Source organism: Pyrgilauda ruficollis, unplaced genomic scaffold, assembly GCF_017590135.1.
Source record: "Pyrgilauda ruficollis isolate IOZ18807 unplaced genomic scaffold, ASM1759013v1 scaffold228, whole genome shotgun sequence".
Taxonomy (NCBI): Eukaryota; Metazoa; Chordata; class Aves; order Passeriformes; family Passeridae; genus Pyrgilauda; species Pyrgilauda ruficollis.
Genome location: NW_024522317.1, coordinates 14,028 through 34,722, shown reverse-complemented (window position 1 = coordinate 34,722; position 20,695 = coordinate 14,028). Strand labels below are relative to the sequence as shown.

Below are 20,695 nucleotides of genomic sequence, written 5' to 3'. Positions count from 1 at the left end.
CGTGTTTGTTTTTCTAGTCCGGCTCCTAATTCGATTACGACTAATTGCATCTGGGAGCGTGGTGGGGTTTTTGGGTGGGTTTTTCTTGGCTTTCTCCTTAAAGAGCCGGGATAGTAATTTGCATAGTGTTACCCAGTACGCCTTTTCAGCTCTCAGCAGGGCCAAGACCCGAAATCTGGTCGCAGGCAGCAGCCCAGTTCATCCACTGAATTCTCCCAGCCATGCATGAACAGCGCAACATGGGAAGGCAGCAATAGGAGAGCCTGCATGCCTTGTAAAATAAAGCTGAATTTCAAAGAACAATGCACACCTGCAAGCTTGTTGATGCTCCCTTTCTGTGGCTCTCAGGAATTGGGGGGGGTGATGCTTGGCTGTGAATCACCCCAGGACCACTGCACCTACCCAGCCCTCAGTGCTGCAGGCACATGGGAGGAAAAAACCCTCCACAGTAAGGAACCCAACAGCTCTGGGGTGCATGTCCTGATTCTGGAATATCAATTTAAATTTATTAGCTTCGCCCTTGCCGTAGGTTTGGTCCATGTTAATGTAGTCCTGCCCTCAATGTAGCACTGCCTGTGCACAGCCTTGGGATTTCCCTTGTGTGGGACTATCCCCAAGGGGCAGGAGCACGTTGGGAGGGAGAGAGGGATGAATTGAAAGGGTGGGTGGTGTTCCCTGCCAGCTGGCCCTGGTGCCAGGGAATGGTTGCAGTCATGTTTAACTTGTTGGTCCTGAAATAGCCTAAGTTTACATCACCACAGGAAAGGATTGGAAGAGTTCAGAGGGGAAAAAAATCCATCAAAAGGGCTTTTCAAATAATAATAATAATAAAAAAAGCTCTGCATCACAGATCACTGGACATGAGCAAGGAACTATCTGCACATGCTGACCCCGAGCCTGTGCTTCTCCAGCAGCATCCAGGCAGGAGCACCAGGCTGGTGCCACCAAACTTCTGTTCTCCGAAGCTGGCACGTCATCAGTGCCCTCCTGCAGTTTTTTGCCACCCAACCAAGCCATGGAAACAGGCAGGGACACACCTGGGACTACCTTCCTCCACTCTTTAGCTAGTGCCCAACATGGGATGCTCATGCCTGCCCTAGTGGAGCCAGAGGCACATGTCTTACATGGAGAGGTCACTGCCTTCTTGTTCTGCTTCTTTATTTTGGATAGGTGAAACAGAAAAAAAAATGTTTTAAAAATAACAACAAAAAATAGATGCAAACTTGCAGTACAACCCTCTGGTTGCAGCTGGAGCCCAGCTGGGAGGAAAAAGACTTCTAAGGCAGAGAAAAGGGAGGCTCTGATTATTTATTAGTGGCCGATGTTTGATTGCTTGCTAATCAGTCCAGAGAACACTCTGGCTCTCCTGGCCTCCCCGCTCACATGTGGTTCCTGTTGCTTTGCCCCTTTCCCCCTCCCTCTCTCTGGTTTTGCTTTGTTTGTTTTTCTGTTAATTTGGTTGTTTTTTCCATGTCATTTTCCGTCAAACCGCATGTTTTTTCCTCTTTCTCTCGCCAGCCACTGCAGTGACAGGCATGGAGGAAGCAGGCCAGCCTGGGACTGCTTGTACTCTGCCAGTCCCTCTCCCACATCCATGGCCTGGGAGGCAGCAATGCCCATGGGACAGCGCTGGGGCTGGCACCAGGCTGCAAGACCCCAGGCCACGACTGCAACATAAAGACAACTCCAGTGCCTGCATCCCAATCTGTGCCCCTGCTGCTGGAGGGGATTCTGCTGTATTTCCTCTCCCATGCTTGCACTCCATCATGTCAGGCAGCAGCCTTTTTGGGCAGCAGGCCGAATCATGAGGGTCAGATGCATGTCCACCAGAGCTTGGGCATCCCCAAAGCAGGACAGAAGGGCAAAGGGGAGGAGGTGCTGGGTGGGGATGGAGATAAGTATGTTAGAAAGGGATGGAGGGATGGGAGCAGAAGGAGGGTGCCTGCCCTGGCTGCCTCCCTCCCTCCCTCCTTTGCACACAAGGCCTCCCCTCTCTCATGTGCACTCTCCAGCTTCTGGCAGCCTTTCCGACGCGCGTTTCCACTCCTCTCTGGCCCATTAGCAGTATTTTTATAACATTCTGTAACGCACAGCGCCGTGTGCCAAACCTCAAGAGTGCATTATTTCCCAACATCTTTGTTATATCCACCCCCGGGCCCTCCGGCTGCGCGTTCCCAAACGCAGAGCTGTGGCTTGTGGGGGCAGCCAGGAGCCCGCCACCACACTCCTGTTACCCAGAGCCTTGTGCTCCCTCCTGCCCTGCTCCTGGTGCTCAGCCCTGAGATGCCTGGTGTGTAAAAAGACCTGGACCTCTCTTCTGCTTCTGGCCACACGTGGGCATCTGCTGCTGTCAGGCTGCAGGGCAGGTGATCGCTGAACACCTGGCTGTTCTCCTGTCCTTCAACTCATGCACAGCTGCCTGAAGAAAGGGGCAGACCAACAAGTCACTGCTCAAAGTGCCCTGGAAGAGGTTTCCCCTGGAGAAGTGCCAGCTTCCCCCAGGCCAATTTGTGCTGAGGAGGATGAATGCCTTGTAGGTGGCTGACCTGGGACCTTTAGCAATAGACAAGCCTGGGGATCCCTCCTCGCCATCCCTGAATGCACACTGTCCCACCACATGTGCACCAGTGCTCCCATCTCTGCAGTGAGTGAGACAGCCCAGCCACCCCCAGCCTCCGCACGGTTCCCAGGTGTGCTGGGCTCCCAGCCACATCCCCCATGATGTGCTCTTGGGTGTCAAACCCTTCTCAGGGATCAGACGAGCTATCTGTGCCTTCCCTCCCCCTGCTGAAGCACACTGATAAAACACCTCCACACATTTGTGCCTGCACCATTAATGTAGCATGCTGGTCCCTTCAGCATGAAATCCCCACCCCAGATATCCTCTTTTCCCTCCTTAGCCACTGGCATACCCAACCAAAGCCCCTGGTCCTTGTGGGCCAGAGCCATTACAGATAACACCTCAGAGAGTGGCCCAAATACAGTCCAACTGTGGTGCCAAAGTTTCCCCATCCCTTCCAGGAGCTCCCCCTTTCAGCACAATCTGATCCCCTGTAGCTATTTCCTAAGCTGTGTTCCAATTCTCATACTAATCCACATTTTCTCTGGTTTAACTCATAATTTCCCATGTGGCACCACAGCAAATTCTTCACTGAAGTCAAGACAGATTACACTGACCACATTTCTGGGCTTAGAAAACCGGTTCCCTTATCAAAGAGAGCTATCAGGTTAATCTGCTGTGATATATCCCTGGCAAGCCCCCCTTGTGTTTTTTTCCCATTTTCCATTTGTCTCCATCTTTAATTGCTCCCCCTTCCAAGTGCACCACGCAGCCCCACTGTGCTGTGGGGTCAGGCTGTCTGACGAGGACTTTTCCTTCGCTCAGGCGACGTTGCACTGGGTACCACCACTGGCCTCTCAGCTGCTAACGAGCCTTGCTAATGAACAGATGTCCTCACATGGGGATGAGGTGCTCCCCAAGCCGTCAGTGCATTGTGGTCTTTGAAGGTGCCTCCAGAACAGAGGATAACCTCCAGGTTTTATGCTCCCTCCTCTCCCTTAGCCTGTGCTGCCCTTGCTCTCAACATCGCTGCTCAGACCCGGTGGGGTTCATTTGGTATCGGGCTCTGCTGAGCTTATGTTTAATCTCCCCTGAAACCTGTCTGCAGAACCAACTCTGCTCTTCTCTCCTCGTTTGCTCTGTATTTATATGGCTAACCCCCCTTTTCATTTCCTCTGCAAGGTCTCGCTCAGCTTGACTCCTGGCAGGTCTCCCTTTATCCCTGTGCTCGCTGACCCCCACGACAGAGCTTGCTTTGCTAATTGACACCCTTTCCTGGTCCTCAACCCTTCTCTGCTCCCTCTACACATCCTCCCTGTGGTGTTGTATGCTCAGGAGCACTCCTGCCTTGCCTAGGGAGCGCATTCCAGGTACCATAATTTATTTAATGAGATCCCCAGCACTTCTCCACGTGCAGCCCCAGCCCCTCACTCTCGCTGCAGTCATCTTTCTTGTTGCCCCAGCAAAAGAGAAAAATGCAGGCAGAGGCATGTTTTCATTTAATTTCCCATGCAATTGGAACGAAATGAGTCCAAGATCCCTCAAATCCCAGGTCTGGGCTCCCAATGCACTCAACTGCAGCAGCAATGCTACCACAGGGCCATGCTGCAAACCTCCCACAAGTCACCCATCTCCAGCTACATGCCCAAGCCCATCTCTGTTCCCTGCTGGGATGCTCCCAAACCCACTCCACTCCCTTGAATGAATCCTCACACCTCCAGGGAATCAATCATTTCCAGCAGAGCCAGGACACTTAGGGTGGGGTGGGGGAGGCAGGAGCTGGGGGTGCAGCACTGGGAAGAGAAACTTCACAGAGAATGTTAAATTAAAATCCAGACAGTTAAATTAATTACCACTAAAAGCGTCTCACCTGATTAGTTCCTTGCACAGTTAATTGTGTTAACAACGCCAGACACTTGTTTATTTATTTGTCACCCTTTCTCCACGGGCTGCTGGCCCCAGCAGTGTCCAACTGGGCTTCTCAGCTGCCCAGTGCTCAGGGGGCTGTGACTCTCCAGCAAATGGGAACACACAGTAATAGGGAACAGCAGGATTTGGGCTCTAACGCTGAGCAATTCCCACGGGTCCCTGAGCGGATTGACAGGGATTACTATTAGCGAGGTGCTTAGCAGATGGAGGAGCCATTGCAAAATCACAGCGGTGCCACAGCTGCAGAGGAGGTGGCTGGAGGCTGTGGACGTCTCCCCACTCCCCTTGCTTCCTGCAGGCCCGGGCTGCAGCTCTCTGTGCACTGGCACAGCCTGGGACCTCTCCCTAGATGGGATTTGGTGAACACATGCCCAAGCAGAGGAACTGCACAACCTCCTTGTGCTGCTGCCTGCACTGCACCCAGCTCCTGCCTTTTCTGGCTCTGAACTGTGAACACCTCCTGACCATAATGCAGCTAAAAAGCCCCTGACTCATTTGTTAGGCAGTGGCAGTAGCCTTTTGTCTGCCATGCTCCCAACCCCCACATTCACTCACTGGTGTAAACTCTGCCCTGTGCTGACTGCTTCCCCTTATCTGCTTCTCACATCGCCTTCCAGCTCCTTCCAGCATCCCTTCTCCTTGGCCCAGACACCAGGATCCATCCCACATGACCTTAAGTGAGTTGGACACTGTAGAGCATCTCTAAGATTTGAATCTTTAGGTGCAGTGAACCTCTCATGCTTTATTTTCATATTTATTACACAGACCCTCCTGGGACCCTCTGTCTCTGGAGCATGGCCTAGGATGGAAACACCACTGTGGCTTGATGCCAGGTGCAGAAGGTGAGATAAGGAGTAGAGAAAGACTCTGCTGTGTCTTCCAAACCCGGGAACATACAGCCACCTACATGACACATCCCTAGATGGCGGGGCTCCCAGCTGGTGCATCACAGTTAGCATCCCACAGCCAGCTATGCCGGCTGGTGCTCCCAGACACCCACAGCTGCCAGTTCCGCACGCCGTGCTGCAAAACACACACTTGCTATCAGCTGTACAAACACAGCAGCCCTCAAAACACACAGCTGCTATCAGCTCTCAGCATCATGTGAAATACAGCACAACTCTTATCTCCCCCACCAAGGCGCAGGAATCCTCTCATCCCATGCTGGAGATACACAAAATGCTGGGGAATGAGCAGCTGTCCTCCAGCACACCTGTGCACCCAGGATCCTGCAACACCTTTTGGGTGCTCCTCTGAAACAACCACACTGCAGTAATCCCAGACAGGGCTTCTCCTTGCTGACTGCAATCCTCTCTGACAGCTCTTTCCACCTACAGAGATGGTTGTTGTGTCACAGGGCTAGAGGGAGAAGTTACATCCCTTCTCAAATTATTCTTGAGGCATCATTTAATCTACTGGCCTTGATCCAAAGCTTGGGGCAGAGTGGCTGATTCCAGCCGGGATTAGTATGCCATGAGGACCTCATACACTGGTGTGCAGAGGACAGCCCCATGTACGGAAAGCAGAGGGGCTGGCACAGCAGGAGTGGGGCTGTGGGAGTCAGTATGGGAGCAGAGACTGCCCCCCTTAATGTGACATGCTGGGGTACTCACTTCCCACCCTCAGGGTGGTCTGGTATTTGAGGTGCCAGGAGGAGCCCTCGTAGCAGGAGTACTGGCCACTCTGTGACAGGTCAACATTCTTGAGGATCAGGTAGGACCCGTTCAGGTGGGACTCGTCGATGTCGGTGCCGTTGGCTGTCCAGGTCACGGCTGCGTCCCAGTCCATGGAGCCACACTTCATGGTCACGTCTGCACCTACCCGCTCGTACTGGATGTGGCTGTCTGTGGGAAGGAAAAGGGGAAAAACAGTGAGCTCAGAGCCCCTCAGCACTGCTGCCTTCGAAACAAGATATTAGCTTCCCATCCGGGAAGTAAAGAGAAGGACTGGGGTGTGGAGTGACACTTTGCTGGTGGACAGGGAAGACCAAGTTCTGCTCCTATCCCCAGCCATGATTTATTTTAGACTAGAGTGGACCAGCTGACAAATACCAGAGGATCATGGACCACCTCCACCCACAGGACGGCTTCCTCTCACCTTTGCTATGGTGAACACATGTCAGGGCTGCACGTATGGCTCACCAGCCAAACACCCCACAGCACAGCCAGACACACAGGACATTGCCAGTCGTGTTCCAGGTGACTTGTTCCAGGACACAAACCAAACGCATGTATCACAAACTCCCACAGAGAGATGACACAGCCCCAGGACTTGTCACCAGCAAACTCCACGTATTTACTAGCACAGATGGGAAGCAGGTAATTCTCCTTGCAATTCCCTAACCAGTAAACCAGGCAGGAGGATTGCAACCTAACTGTGCTGTGCTGTGGAAAGGCACAGCTGCATGGTGCATGCAGTGCTCTTTGTCTCCCTGTCTGGGTTTTCTTTTCTTTCCACAATAACATGATGCTTGCTGAGCTGTTTGATGTAGCAGCTCACGAGTGGGGCAACACAGCTCATTGGGCACCAGCTGCCTAATTGAATTTTCTCAGGTTTCTGGACAGGAGCTGGAGCTGACATTCATTAATGATCCTTGGCAACTGAGTATTTCCTGTGTTGCTACACTTGGCTGTGCTGAGCTGCATGTGGCAAGGATAAAACCACGTGAGTGCATGTGCATGACACAGGGTGAAGCAGGACGGGAGGATGAATGGGGATGAGGTTCCTTCAAGTCTTCATCAAGCCTTTGTGCACAGACAAGGGTGGTTCAGTTCTCAAAATTCTCCCGGGCTTCCAAATCACATTTGACAAGGTGCCTTCCAAGGAAACTGAGCAGCAGGGAAAGTCCTTGTGAGGATTTATAGCAGCTAAAGTCACGAGACCAAAGGTGAAAACAAGCTGTAAAATCTAGCAGTAGAAGATGTCACTGCTGAAGTCTGATGGAGATCCAAGCTGGATCAGATCTGCCCAACACCCTCGTAACTCACAGGTAAAAGGGGTCAGGGCAGAGAGAAGACAGAGTGCTGCTGAGGCTGTCAGGGCAGCCAAAGCACAGCTGGGTTCCAAAGGGCTGCAGAAGGACATCAGGGTACAGACCACCAGGCAGCAACCCTGTGTTGATTAACGTGCAGTGGAATGCATGCAGCCTTCCTTCCCCTACGCACTCATGAGTTCAATTGTGCCACAGCCTTCATGGGAACCCACCTTGGAGTCATCACACTCCCTTCCCTGAAAACATCAGCTCAGTGGTGACCGAGAACTCAAACCCAAAATGGAAAGCAGTGTAACTCAAAAGCCATGAGCAAACCTGTCCCCGTGCTGTTATGAGCACAGCATCCCTCGGTATGCAAGGAGGACAAATAGAGAAGGACTGCTTGCTCTTTCTCGTAATAAAATAAGGGGGAGCAAGACAAGCAATAGAAAGTAGTTTGGTTTTTTTTTTTTGCATGAATTGTGATTAAATTACAGAAATTTATATCCATCAGATGCTGTTGATGTCAACATTGGAGGGGGGAACAGTGAGTAAATGAATTCACAGCAGATGACCTAAAACACTGAGCTGCCCAGTGAGCCTTGGGAGACTGCAAGCAGCTGATAGTGGAGACAGATGGGATAAGCACCTCCAAGGCTTCTCCTCTCTTTTCTCCCTCTCCAGACATCAGCTCCTGGGTCCCACTGATAGGTGGGACCACATGGATATGATCCAGCATTCCTTGTGCCTAAGCCCATATCCTGATCCCATCTGCAAAGCTGGTTCTGGAGGTGTGTCTGGCAGGTCTCAGGCATCCTGCAGATGGTCTGTCAGGATACCTGCTTCTGACAGGAATAGAGCAACTTTGGGGATGTTATCCCTGCTGGGAAAGGGGGTGCTAAAGACAAGGAAAAACTGGTATGTTGTGAGTAAGTTGCTGGTGGGATGCCTCAGGGCCATTTCTGCACTAGACAAAGATGGAAACCTTTGGGAAACTGCTGACCAAAAAATTGTATTTCAAGGGTCTTTAAAAAGCTGTGAGAATGTACTGACAGGCAGAAAGAGGGGAGGACATCTAAGATGAAGCATCTATGTGAGGAGGGGTAGCTGGAACAGGACCAGATACACAGGCAGATAGGCAGAAGTGGAAGAAGACAGTGCATGGATGAATGTGTGTAACGACAGACAGATGGACAACAGGCTGGATGGGCACAGATGGAATGGAGGAAAGAAGGCATGGAAGGACAGTGAATGTGATGGTGTTGGGTGGATGGCTGGCTCCTTGAATGGCTCTGGATGTGGATGAACGGATGGACAGACAAATGACTAGGCACATGTGTGGATAGACAAATAACAGATATCAGAGTTTCAGTAAGAATTCAAACATCTTACTCAAGTTCTCTAATTTCTTCTACTGCATAAGGTAAAGAGGTTTTGGGTTTTGTCTTCCCATTTCCTGTTGGCTCACACGAACATTGACTATCCTGCCCTTACACTTGGAATTCTGCTTATCAGAGGCACTGGAGCTCTGACACGCACTATTGCACTACCCACCAGCCTTGCACGGAGAAAGGCTCAGTGCAGTGAAGGATCCATAGACCTGCCTCCCTTGCCTGGCTCCTGCCTGCTCAGTGCCTATTTCCAGAGAAGAACTGAGATGGGGGAAAACTCTGGGATGCTCAGTTCTGCCTCTCAGGACTGTGGCTGAGAGCTTTTCTGTAGCTAGTGGCTGAAGGACTATGTTGGGAAGGAAAAAAGTCACCTTGACTTGTTTCCTTAAACACAGTACAAACACATTGGCATTCATCCAGAAGGGCTGAGCGAGCCATTCCTGGAAGACAGGTCTTTGAAAGCAACACTCCTTTCCAAGGCAATGATTTAAGGTTCCTGATGAAGGAGAAACCCAAAGCACAGCTTCAGAGGAGGCATTTCTTCCAGCAGGGTTTGCTGAGGATCTTACTGGAGCAGAGACAAGTCCTCATGTCCTCCCTTGTGCCATGCCAGGTGTGGGAGTCCCACCCAACCACAGTGACATCAGATGTGTGGCAGCCCCTTTGGGAAGGGGCACCATGGGGACAGCTCCCCTGAAATGCTGGAGAAGCCTGTCTTCCACTGAGAACAGCAGCTCTGCTGTAGGATGGGGATGAGCAGGGGTGACCAGAGCTCTACTGGGACTCTCCACTTCCTGCAGGCTAGGAATGCACCCAGAGCTCCACAGCTGCCTTGGAGGGAAGGGAGGTTTGTCCACACTCCTGGTCACCGTGTCATTGGTAACCTGTGGGATCAACGACCACGATGGTGCCTGTCCTGCAGGGCCAGCCCTTTGGATGGATATCAACTGGTGACAGGAGTGTCCTGGTGGAAGATTTGAGCTGGACATGGATGATAATTTATTCTCCTGAAGGGTACCACAGCACTGGCACAGGTACCCACAGAGAGGGAGGATTCTCATCCATGGGGTTTGTCAGGGCTCTGTTGGCAAAGCCATGGCTGATCTGGTCTTCTGCTGAGGACAGAGCTTTTCCAAGTGGGGCACTGGACTAGACACTTCCAAAGATTCCCTCCCAGCAACATGGATTTGATCACTGGCTACAACTGGCACTTCAAGATGCTGCCCTGCCCCTACACCACCCTGCTTCTCCAAAGCATGCTGGCTTTTGGGTCAAGTGACATCACAGGGCTGTGATGTCATCATAGAGGGGCTGCACCCCAACCAGCAACATGCCTCTCAGCATCCAAGCCCACTACGGGCCACATCCTCCTCCAGGCACAGCACACCTGTCAGGCATAGCATGAAGTCCCAGATCTAGAAAGGAGCCATGGTGATGCATAATGGGAGAAATTACAGCTTTACCCACATCTCTGCAAAATTGTAGTGGAAGGATGATGGGAATAAGCATTCAGAGCTTCTAGTTGTGGGATAAACATACACATTCTAGTAATGAGCTTGGGGCAGCTTGGTGAAATGAGCTGTGTGAGCTGCTTTGCTGCGCTAGCAATGATGAGTGGCAGCTTGATAGGTGCTGCAACAGGCAACAGAGACCAACAGGGCAACAGACAGCCATCCAGCAGAGAGATGTGGAGGGAAAATGAGACAAAGCAGCTGAGACATGGGGCCCATGGAAATATATTCTATGCTTCCCAAACCCATCCAGCTGGAAATCAAATAGAAACCTCATCCTCCTTCATGAAACCTACATCAAAACTGGAAGGGAAACAGCACAAAGAAATCCTGCAAAAAGGGGAGCACTGCCCTGGCATGCACTGTACTAGGAAGGAGCAGAACTCCTCTTGGGACTGTCCCACTCCATCTCCTGTGCCTTTGCTCCAGCTGAGGCTCCCACCCAGCCAGCATGGGCAGCTGGCAGGCATGGCAGGAATGCTGCTGGGCACTGGCATGTGTGGAGCCACAGATGTGGCACTGGGGGTCTATGCCCAGAGTCCTGAGGGGTCACTGGAACACGGAGCAGAGGAAGTGAAGAGGATGGTTTGCATTCCTGGCACCAGCGCTCACCACAGCCCTTTAATGGGGGTCTTTCAGCCAGGGCCTGTGGCAAGACAGCATCCAGCAGACACAGGGCCAAAATCTCACTGTCACAGCGATTTGCAGGCAGACTGGGACAAATATTCCCTCTGAGCACTCTGCCAAAATGCACTGCAGGGCTGTGGCTTGTGTAAGCAGAGAATGAGCAAAAGAAAGGCACTGCAGCATTCCTGGGGAGAGGAAAGAGCACTCTGCAGGTTCCACAGCCTCTGGCTCTGCCCTTCTTTTGCAGATGGTGAAACCAACACAGTGAGAAAGGCCAGGTCCCCACATTCTCTGACAGGGCATGGAGCCCTTCTGCAGTGGGACAGAGCACATACATGTCCTTGGACAGAGGCCTTCACATCACCCCACTGGCCTTCATATGTCCCTTCCACAGCAGAGAAACCAGCCACAAATAATTGTCTCAGCAGCTAGTTAGCTGTCTGTGTACAGAATAAATTATACATTTAATATTTATACAGTGCCAGGGCTACGCCAAGAGCTTTCCAAGCATATAAACCAGAAGGGTCTTTCATTCCTCAACTTCCCATGATAACTGAGATGAATCAGCCCACAGGAGATGAGCACAGAGCCCCAGAGGATGGAGAGGGCAAGGGGACAGAGAGGTGGCCTGACCAGCCTCTGTGGGAGGATGTTCCTGGCCTTCTCCAGCCATGGAACAGGGTAGTGGCACAATCATGTGGCCTCTCCCTTGCTCCAGGACCCATGCCCACTGGCCTGAGCAGCACCAACTGTGTCCAAGGAATGTCAGTGGTTCCACTCCCCTGTGCAGCCTGACAGCCCCTGAGGTCTGCCCTTCTTGAGATGAAGCAGCCCCTGGCCATGGAGAGGGTTTCCTGACACCAGCTTCCCGAAGCACACCCTACTCTTGATCTCACATCTGTTCCCTGTGATGCCACTTGGTCTTTGCACAGCTTTTCTTGCCAGCAGAAATCTTCCTTCAAGGAGAAGAAATTTCATGCTTAAGGAGGCACTTCTTCCACAAGTGATTTAAAACTGGATATATCTTTGTAAGGAAACAAGCATAATTAAGTGTCATTGATGTAGCCAAAGATATGGACTGCTCCAAGTTAATTTTGTCCATTAATGAAGAGTTGCAGAAAGCAGAGACCGCATTTGTTTGCTCTACTTTGGTAAATCCCTGGTGTCAGCAGCTTCGCTCTTGACAAGAAAAAATAATTAGAAAGAAACTTTAATTAAGAGATAACAGATGGGTGCTAAAGGACTTGTACTCAATCACACCACGATAGCCTGGAAGCAGACCTTGGATTACTTCAGGAGTGTTGTGAAGAAGGGACTTGACCCTTCCGACATGCTTGGCTCAGGGCAGGATCCAGGGCAGGAAAACCTCTTCCCTCAGCCTGGATGTGACCACAAAACATCCTCCTGTGGACACTGGCAAAGCCCTGATGTTCCTGCAAAAGTTCTGCTCCAGCTCTGCACCAGCCTCCCCTTTCATGTCCCTCTGGAGCTGCACCCCAAGCCCAGCTGGGGATGTCCATCGTGGGTGACAAGGGCCTTCATGGCCCTTCTAGCTGCTCAGCTGCACAGGGCTGGTGCCTTAATGCAACATCTTCTGAGGATGAAGGGACACTTTTACCATCAAATGTTCCATTGTCACAAATGATAATCCAGCCCACAGGCTCCCTCCTGGACGTGATGGTCCAGCAGTGGGGAGGTGCGATGCCTGTCCTGCTATGAGCTTGACGTGCCACTGCCCAGCTGAGCTCCAGGTGACAGGAGCAGACAGGATGGCAGCACCATCAGGATGGTGTCACTTGCATCACTCGTGCACAGGGGCCAGCAAGGCTGTGCAGGGGCAGAGAAACAGCACCCTCCTGGGGAGAAAACAGTGCTAAACCCAGCAGGAAACCACAGAACAGAGAGCCACTGCTGGAAGCAGAAGACACACATTCTCACAGTGGAAGTGAGGGCCAAGTCCTCGCTGCAGCACTGGCTCAGCCCATGGGATGCAGCAGCTCTCCATGTCTTTTGGGCTGCTGACCAGTGGGGAGCCGTGGCTGGCAGAAACTGTAGGAGGATGGGAAATGCTGCCTTAGCAGACAAGTAACTTAAGTGGCATTTTTCTGCTTGTACCATATCATCAGACTAGCTGAATCAACAGCTTTGGTCTGGTCTGAGTGGGATCTCACAAGGGCAAAGGGTGTCCTCCTTGTGCCTTATTATGTCTGTGTCTTGTCCTGGTACTGCTGCCTTTTCATCACAGCCACACTGGGACAGAGCTTCTCTAGCAGCTCTCTAGCCCTGCCAAATCACATCAGCCCAGAGCTCCACACTGGCAGTGCTCCTGGCTGCAAGCCAGAAGGGCTCTGTGTCAGAGGCAGCCTTGTTTTCCTGCACGCCATCAAGCCCAGCTCTCGCTGGGAGTAGTAGGAGCTGTACAGTGATGTGGTGCCCCAAGCATAACTTCACCCTGGTCACAGGGGTCAAGCAAAACTGAGAACAGCAACCAAATTCATTCTGCCTCTCTGAGAGAGCCATGCATGGGCAGGAGACCATAAAGAAGCTGTCCTTTCCCATGGCTTCAGGGCAGGAGTGAGCTCTACCCAATGGTGCTAATGCTGGTGTGCACCCACCTGCAATGCCTCTATCATGGATCATGTTGTGTTGAGACAGCTGCGACCAGGAGAAGAAGCAGATACTTCTGCTTTTCTGTCTCAGCAACTCTACAGAAGAGAGGTCTGGATTCTTTTGGGCTGGTGATCTTGGCCTTTTAGGTTTTTTCCACAGGAGGTTTTGTTCTTGCATCCCAGGAGGGACCTGATTTCATGTGTTGATCTGTTTCCCAGAAGGTCTTGGTAAGACCATCACTTGGATGCCTGTCCCAGCTCTTCTGGTTCCTGGGACTCCAAGTGCTCTCCTTGCTGCAACTGGCTGAGCTGTGACACTGTTTTCATCCTAAGACAAGGCTGGATGGGACTTTGCCCACTTGGCTTCCTTGCAGAGTCAGCTTGAGATGACTCACCTTGAGGAAGAGCAGTTGCTTGGCAAAGCAACCACTCCTCCAGTTCCCTGTGACTGCATCAGGCTGCCCCAGCATGTGGGGTGATATAGAGGGAAAGGTGTTGGAGCACCAGAGGGAATAGCCCTAAGGGGAACCAGCACACAGCAGGAAAATCCCACCAATATCCTCCAAGCTGGGCTCACTTGAGCCTTCAACCTTCGCTGCCAAATGACTGGTGCTGGCACCGTGGGTGAATTAGAGGCTTGTTTTTTGGTCCTGCTTTTTCATGCAGACAGGACAAATAACTCTAAGCCACAGAAGAGTGCTTAGATCAGGCATTTCAATGCTGTTTAGGGGGAAATCAATACAATTCAGAATTAGGTGACCAAATCAGAGCCATAAACACAAGAAGAGTTCATTGTGGTCCAGCAACAGCGTGAAGATGCCGGTATTTACTGAGGTTTGGGGAGGTGGGGGCAGAGCTGGATAGAGACACAGGGGCGCCTCACTCCCTGCTGACCTCAACCTTTCCAGCCTGGTGCACCTCCCCATCCCTGTTTGCCAGTGCCCACACGCCCTCCCTCAAAGAGCAGCTGAGCTCCACTCAGATGCACAGGGAGCGACCGCTATTTGTTCACACAACAACCCAGCTCCCGCCTCACCCCACTCAGGGCTGCGGATTAGCATCAGGCATTGTGCAATGTTTTTTTATTAGCACAGAATTATGGAAGTCAGAGGCGTAAAAGACCTGTTGGGTCCCACTCAGTCCATCCTCCTTCTGCCAAGACAGTATTGGTCCCTGCAGCATATTTACTATTTCTCCAGTCTAATTTTACATACTGTACAATCTGTGCAGTGCCAAGTTACGATCCCTGTGTGAGAAGCAGAGCTCTCAATTTCCAGGCTCTTGGGTGTGTAAAATCACAACCGCGATGCTAAATTAACTTTTTTTCCCCTTGCATTTAATCATTTAATAGCTCTAAAATTCAGCCCCTCAGGCTCTTTCTGTCTGTCTGTTGGCTTGGGTTCTGCCTGCTGTAGGCCAGTGGCTTTCCCTTACAGATGTAATGCTCACGCCCCTGGGTGGATCAGCAGCAGCTGGGCTTGAGCTGGGGTAACTACAACTTAACACATGAACTTCTGTGCCTGAGGATGGAAAAAGTCCTCTGCTTTTTTAAACACAGGTACTGGGGGGTTCATCCTGCTCCTTATTGCTCAGCCCCACAAGGAGGAGGCACAGAGTGCATTGCACGCAGGGACAGGACTCAAAAGCATCACTGAAGCTGGACTGAGAAATCAAAACAGGGATGCAGCCTGTAGCACCAAGACATGGGGGACAGGGCACTCCCTGGGGCTCTCAACAGAGGCACCACTACTTTTCTCTCCACCTGTACATCCACTGAAGGCTACACCACAGGGCTTGTTTCTTCCCAAAAGAGGGATTTTTTCCCCCTGCACCAAGATCTTCTTTGTGTGCATGGCTACAGAATAGCAGAGGAACTGAGCTGCTGCCAGGGCAGCACAGTGAAGAGGGTGGGAAGACTAGACGATGATAAAATGGGAAACATTTTCCCAAGTTTGAGGATTTCTTTTGACCCAGTCACCATCACTTCTCCAAGTAACACCTGCATATCTGAAGTCCAATGCTGATTTCAAAACAGTATTAAAAATAAGGCACTCATCTTCTCTCCCCTGTAGGGGCTGTATTAAGAACTAAGACAAAGCTCAGGATTTGCATTGGTAATAACAAGATACTAGATTCACATTTGATGCCTTTCACTCTGAAGGATCCTCAAGCAAGGCCAAGCCTGGAGAGGAACACCTGCACATGCTGAGCTGTGTCACAGCCAGCAGAGCTGCAGCACACCCATCACACAGAGCATCTGCTGGGGGGGAAGATGGGCACATAGCAGAACCATGGCATGCTGGAAAGAGTGTTACTTACACCAGAGACACAAAATAAATTGCTGAGTACAGCTAATGGAGCACTACAGGCCACACAATAGGACCCCAGGACAGAGCTCCTGGATCTTGGGTAGAGCTTGGAGACAGGTTCCAGCTCGGGGCTGAATGAGGCTGGGACTCTCATTAAGGGCTGGAAAGTGTATCTGAACAATGGAGGTCATGACTGCAGGATTGTGGTCCCCAAATGGTTTCTGAGCTCCTCTTGGAGGTCAGCATTATTCAGGAGCCCCATAAATCCACAGGCTATGTGAGTATTTACAAATTACTCTGCAGTCAGAGAGCTGTCGAAGGTGGCAGTGTCTTTTGGATTTGTCTCTGAGCAGGAAGGAGAAACAGGGTCTTCTGCACACTGCATGGAAGTTCCCAGAAGCAAGAAGCAGATCCATGAGAGAGCAGGGGACTGAAAGTGCTCAATGCTTTGGGGCAGACAGAGCCTTTGCATGCCTTCTTGTGCAGATCACAGAACCTTGGAATGGGTTGGAAGGGACCTCTGAAGAACATTAGTGCACCTATCACAGAATCATAGATTGGATACGTCCCATTCATCTATCTGCAAGGCACAACGCAGAAGCTCAGAGGAGATCACACCACCTCAGAACACAGAAGCTTAAGATGAGGCCAGTGAGGCAGGAGCTTTCAGCAGGGGTGGTCCCATTCTCAGCAGCATCGCAGAGTGCTTTCAGAGCCAGGAGCATGCAACTCCTTGAGGACTTCTTAACTGAGCCAGATCCTGCCTGGCCCTGCTCCTCTGTTGGTGCCCTAAGCACCAATGTCCAGGACCTTTCCAAAACCTGTGAAGAAGATGCTCTCCATTAAGCAGCTGAGCATTTCCAAAGCAGCTCCCACTGGCTGGCTGGTGGCCCCATCGTGCAGAACCCTCATGGCTTCATCATGCAGAGCCCCAAAAAATCATGCAGCAATTTCTATTCAATATTTGAGGCCTCTCTGCTTCTACAAATACATTCTCCTTCTCCTCCTCCCTCTCCTCCTCTTTGATACAACCTTTTCCTGCCTGTCTACCCACTGCTGTTCCCTTTCCATACCACTTTTGTTGCCATCCATCTGACTAAAGCAGAGAGCAGCGCTGCTTTTGGGAGCCCAGTCTGCCTTTCAGAGCATCTCCTAACCTGCAGTTACTGATCCTGCCACGTCAGAGAGTCTTCAGTTTGGTGCAGGTTTTTTTATTGCCTTTGTTGGGGATAATAAGCAAATATTTGTTCAGGAACAGACATTCATTCTTGAACCAATTGCGCATTATTTCCTAAATTTCAGTGTTTATAAAACTATAAGTGTCTTACTGCAAAACAACAGCTAAAAGGCCAGTTATGTTTCATTGACTGAAATACAAGTAAGCGTGCCCTGTTCTCTGGAGAGCTCTTGGGTTTGAAGCAGAAGATTTTAGGGAGGCATGTTTTCTGAAAGTAAGACTATTCAGAAGCTCACCATGTCCAGAGCTCCAGTCACCTGAAGGCTGTACTGAATTACAACTACTATTAGCACAAGAGATACTTGAAATCTGGAATTTCTGTAAAATGTTTTGAATTCAGGTTCTGAAGCATTTAAAGGACTTGAGAAAATATCTTTGGCTCCAAGTCAGCAAAGCACTTAGGCAAGGCCTTAACTTTGAGCATGTGTTTAAGTACCTTGCTGACTTGGGGCTTTTAACCCTGGTGAAAAGAAATCAAAGAGGAAAGAAAAGCCAAGGAAAAAAATTCTGCTGTACATAGAAATATCCAGACAAGCCAAAATAATAGAGGAATCTCCTCTGGAAAGTAAGAAAACAAAAAATAAGAGTGACTTGCATTAAAATTAAACACTAGAGGAAGCTTTCTGGAGGAGGGTGGAGAAAGGCTCCCAGAACAAATGGAGTATTTCAATGTAGCCTAACGCCAGCTTCACTCTCCTGCCTCTTCAGCATTCAGAAATTATTTATTGCTGAAAAAAAAAAATCCCAAACCAAACCCAAAACCTGCTTCCTCCTCCCATTTCCAGACAAAGTGAAATGGGAGAGAGAAAAATCTTGGCTTCGGCAGTGAAAAAAACATCTCTGAAATGAGTCGGCTGTGAGAGACTGTCTCCGTCAGGAAGAGGATAAGGGATGAGGGACTGGAGGGTAGTAATGAGGAGGAGGAAATTGCCCAGAGGCAGAAGCCTGCAAACAACCGCATGCACTGCCCTTGAGGGGGAATACCAGAAACTCCTTAAGGAGAGAAAATCAGTGCAAATCTATGCACACATGCATGGAAAGCAGCTACAAGCAGCAAACCGAGCTTCCCCCACCTCCAGCCTGAGATTGTGAAGAGAAGAACCGGAGCACAGCAATGGGAGCATCCTCTGCAGCCCACCCAGGGCGAGCGGCAACGGGAGAGCGGCCACGGGAGCGGGAATGGGCTGCAGGAGATTCCCCCTGCTGCTCCAGGATCGCTGCTTGCAGCCCCCCCCCGCAGCTCTGGCATGGCCAGGGAGGCTCAGGGTGCCATGAGGTTGAAAGCAGTTCGCCCTGCTCTGCCACCACCAGGGCAAAAACTCAAATTTACAAATATTCTCTGTTAAAAGAGGAAAAAAAAACCCACCAAAACAGCCAATTTCTTCCTTCAGAAGGAAACCATAGGTTTTCATGTGTTTTAGGGTTTTTTGTTCCCAAAATTTCTATACTGAGTTGTACAAAAAGCTTTGCAAAACATTTTGTTTTTTAAGGGAAAGCGGGTGCCAATTCAAAGTGAAGAACCTAACCATTTCTGAAAAATACCAAAAAGACAAGCTGCAGACAAAAGACATACTTTCTTTCCCCCATGCTTCATCTCTTTTTTATCTCCCCTGACAGAGAAATATGATTTTGTAAAACATTTGGATGTTGATGGGACTTAATGCCCAACAGAAAACTGTTCTCCTGAGGATTCTTCCCATCAGTTTTGCCCAGGACAGATTGGCAGCCAGCACTTTCCTCCCTGATGGAGTTGCCCCTCATGGGAAGCACAGGATTCCAGCACAGGGGATGGAGGCAGCTCTTCCTCAGCACTCACACTTCACAGTGCCTGCAGCCCCCTGTGGATGGCCACCCTGTCATCCACTGCTTCGTGCTGGCACCCAGCAAGATGCAGCTCCTGCCGCAAGGATCTGACAACCAAGTGAGACAAATGAGGAGAGCATCATTCTCCCTGTCTTACACACGCAGAAGAAGTCCCCACAGCAGACAAAATGACAGGCCCAGGAGAGCTGTTTTAATCAGAGCTAGGCTCTGGTTTTCCTCCTCCCCTGTGATCCTATGACACCTGGTGTATTGACACCAGGGCTTGGTTGGGCTCTCCTGACCCTGCTGAAGTACAAAACCACAAAGCACTGAATTAACTTCAACTTTTTATCCTTTTTATCCACCTGGGACCCCTGTATGGCCCTCGGGATGCCAGCACTCGGGCACTGCACGGATGGCTTGTGTGGCTGTGAAATGGCTGCTGCTGTGCACACCAGTGACTCCCTGTGAGCCACCAAAGCAAAAAGCTTTCCATAAATACTAGTTACACTAAAAAACTCCTCAGGGCTAAGAAAGTTAAGAAAAATGGTGCAAATTCACTGGAGGAAGGAAAACACAATTAAATCACCCAACAGCCCGTACCCACTAATCCCTTCTGCTACCAGGCTTGACTTGAAGGTCTCTGCCGGCTGACATGCACTTCCCACCCTTCATCCAGCCCTGGCACTGCTTTTCCAGAGCCCTGGCAAGGCGTCTGTGCACACATGTTATGTGGGAAAGGAGGGCCCCCAGAGTCCCAGCTCGCAGCACACGCTCACAGCCCAGCACGCTGCGGGGCTCTGGGCTGTGCAGGGACAAGCCTGGGAGCTGCTGCTCCAGGCCACAGCACAAATTAAAGGCACTGAACGTTTTCAGGAGGGTTCAGTATTCACCAGGCTGGGAGACACATCTGCAGCATCAGGTAACAGCATTAAAGGAGCTGTGAGTGCTCTCACTGTGAGGCTCCTCATTCTGGGGCTGTGATTTAGGGCAGGATGAAGAATGTGGAGGGATTAAATCTGTCTACCTAAATCCTGAAGTTTTCCTTCTGGGTTTGCATCCTGAAGTCCTTCTCATAGATCAATAGAAGGATGCTCAGTCCCACCTCTCTGGAGCTGCCAAGAATAAAATTGCAAAAATATGGGGAAAGAAATGCATCATGGATACAAAAGCCCACGGACCCAGAGAGCTGAGTCGAACAGACTTGCCCAGATTACAGAGTGAGTGGGTTCACTGGCACAGAGGTAGGGCTGTCCACTGGGTATCTTGCTCAGATGGGGCAGGCACTTCCACTTTAAAGTCACTGACCCAACCTGCAACCTGCTCCAAACTTCCTGTAAGATAAGGCACATCCCACTTCTCAAACAGCACTTCTTAGTAGCCCAGGGGTGAACTGACCCTGCTGCCATTGAAAAGAGAGGAACAGCACCTTTGATAAGGCTGAGTCAACCTAAGGCAGTGTCAATCACCAGAAAACAAACAAACAAACAAATAACTAAATAAATATTTTTAAAATAAAAATCCAAGAAACTTCTAAAACCCCAACCCTGCACAGACATACAGACAGATGTTTCCTCTGAAATGACAGCCTCCAAAGTCCTGTGTTGCTACTATGCCCCCTGGGATTTTCCTTTCTGTCTACCATGCTGCCAATGCAGCAGCTAGGTAACTTTTGAAGAGCACCAACCAGCAGCGTGGAAATAGCTGCAGTGATTATATTGCCACACTTCACTGCTTCCCTGAGCTGC

The 20,695-nt window shown here is 50.6% G+C and overlaps 1 protein-coding gene across 1 annotated transcript in view; it reads right to left on the bottom strand.

Moving 5' to 3' along the window:
- Nucleotides 1-20,695, bottom strand: part of CNTFR (ciliary neurotrophic factor receptor) — an 84,554-nt gene that overhangs the window by 50,270 nt on the left and 13,589 nt on the right. The window contains exon 4 of the mRNA XM_041468692.1: nucleotides 6,103-6,333. Coding sequence (XP_041324626.1) covers nucleotides 6,103-6,333 — 231 coding nt within the window. The remainder of the gene's footprint in view (nucleotides 1-6,102; nucleotides 6,334-20,695) is intronic.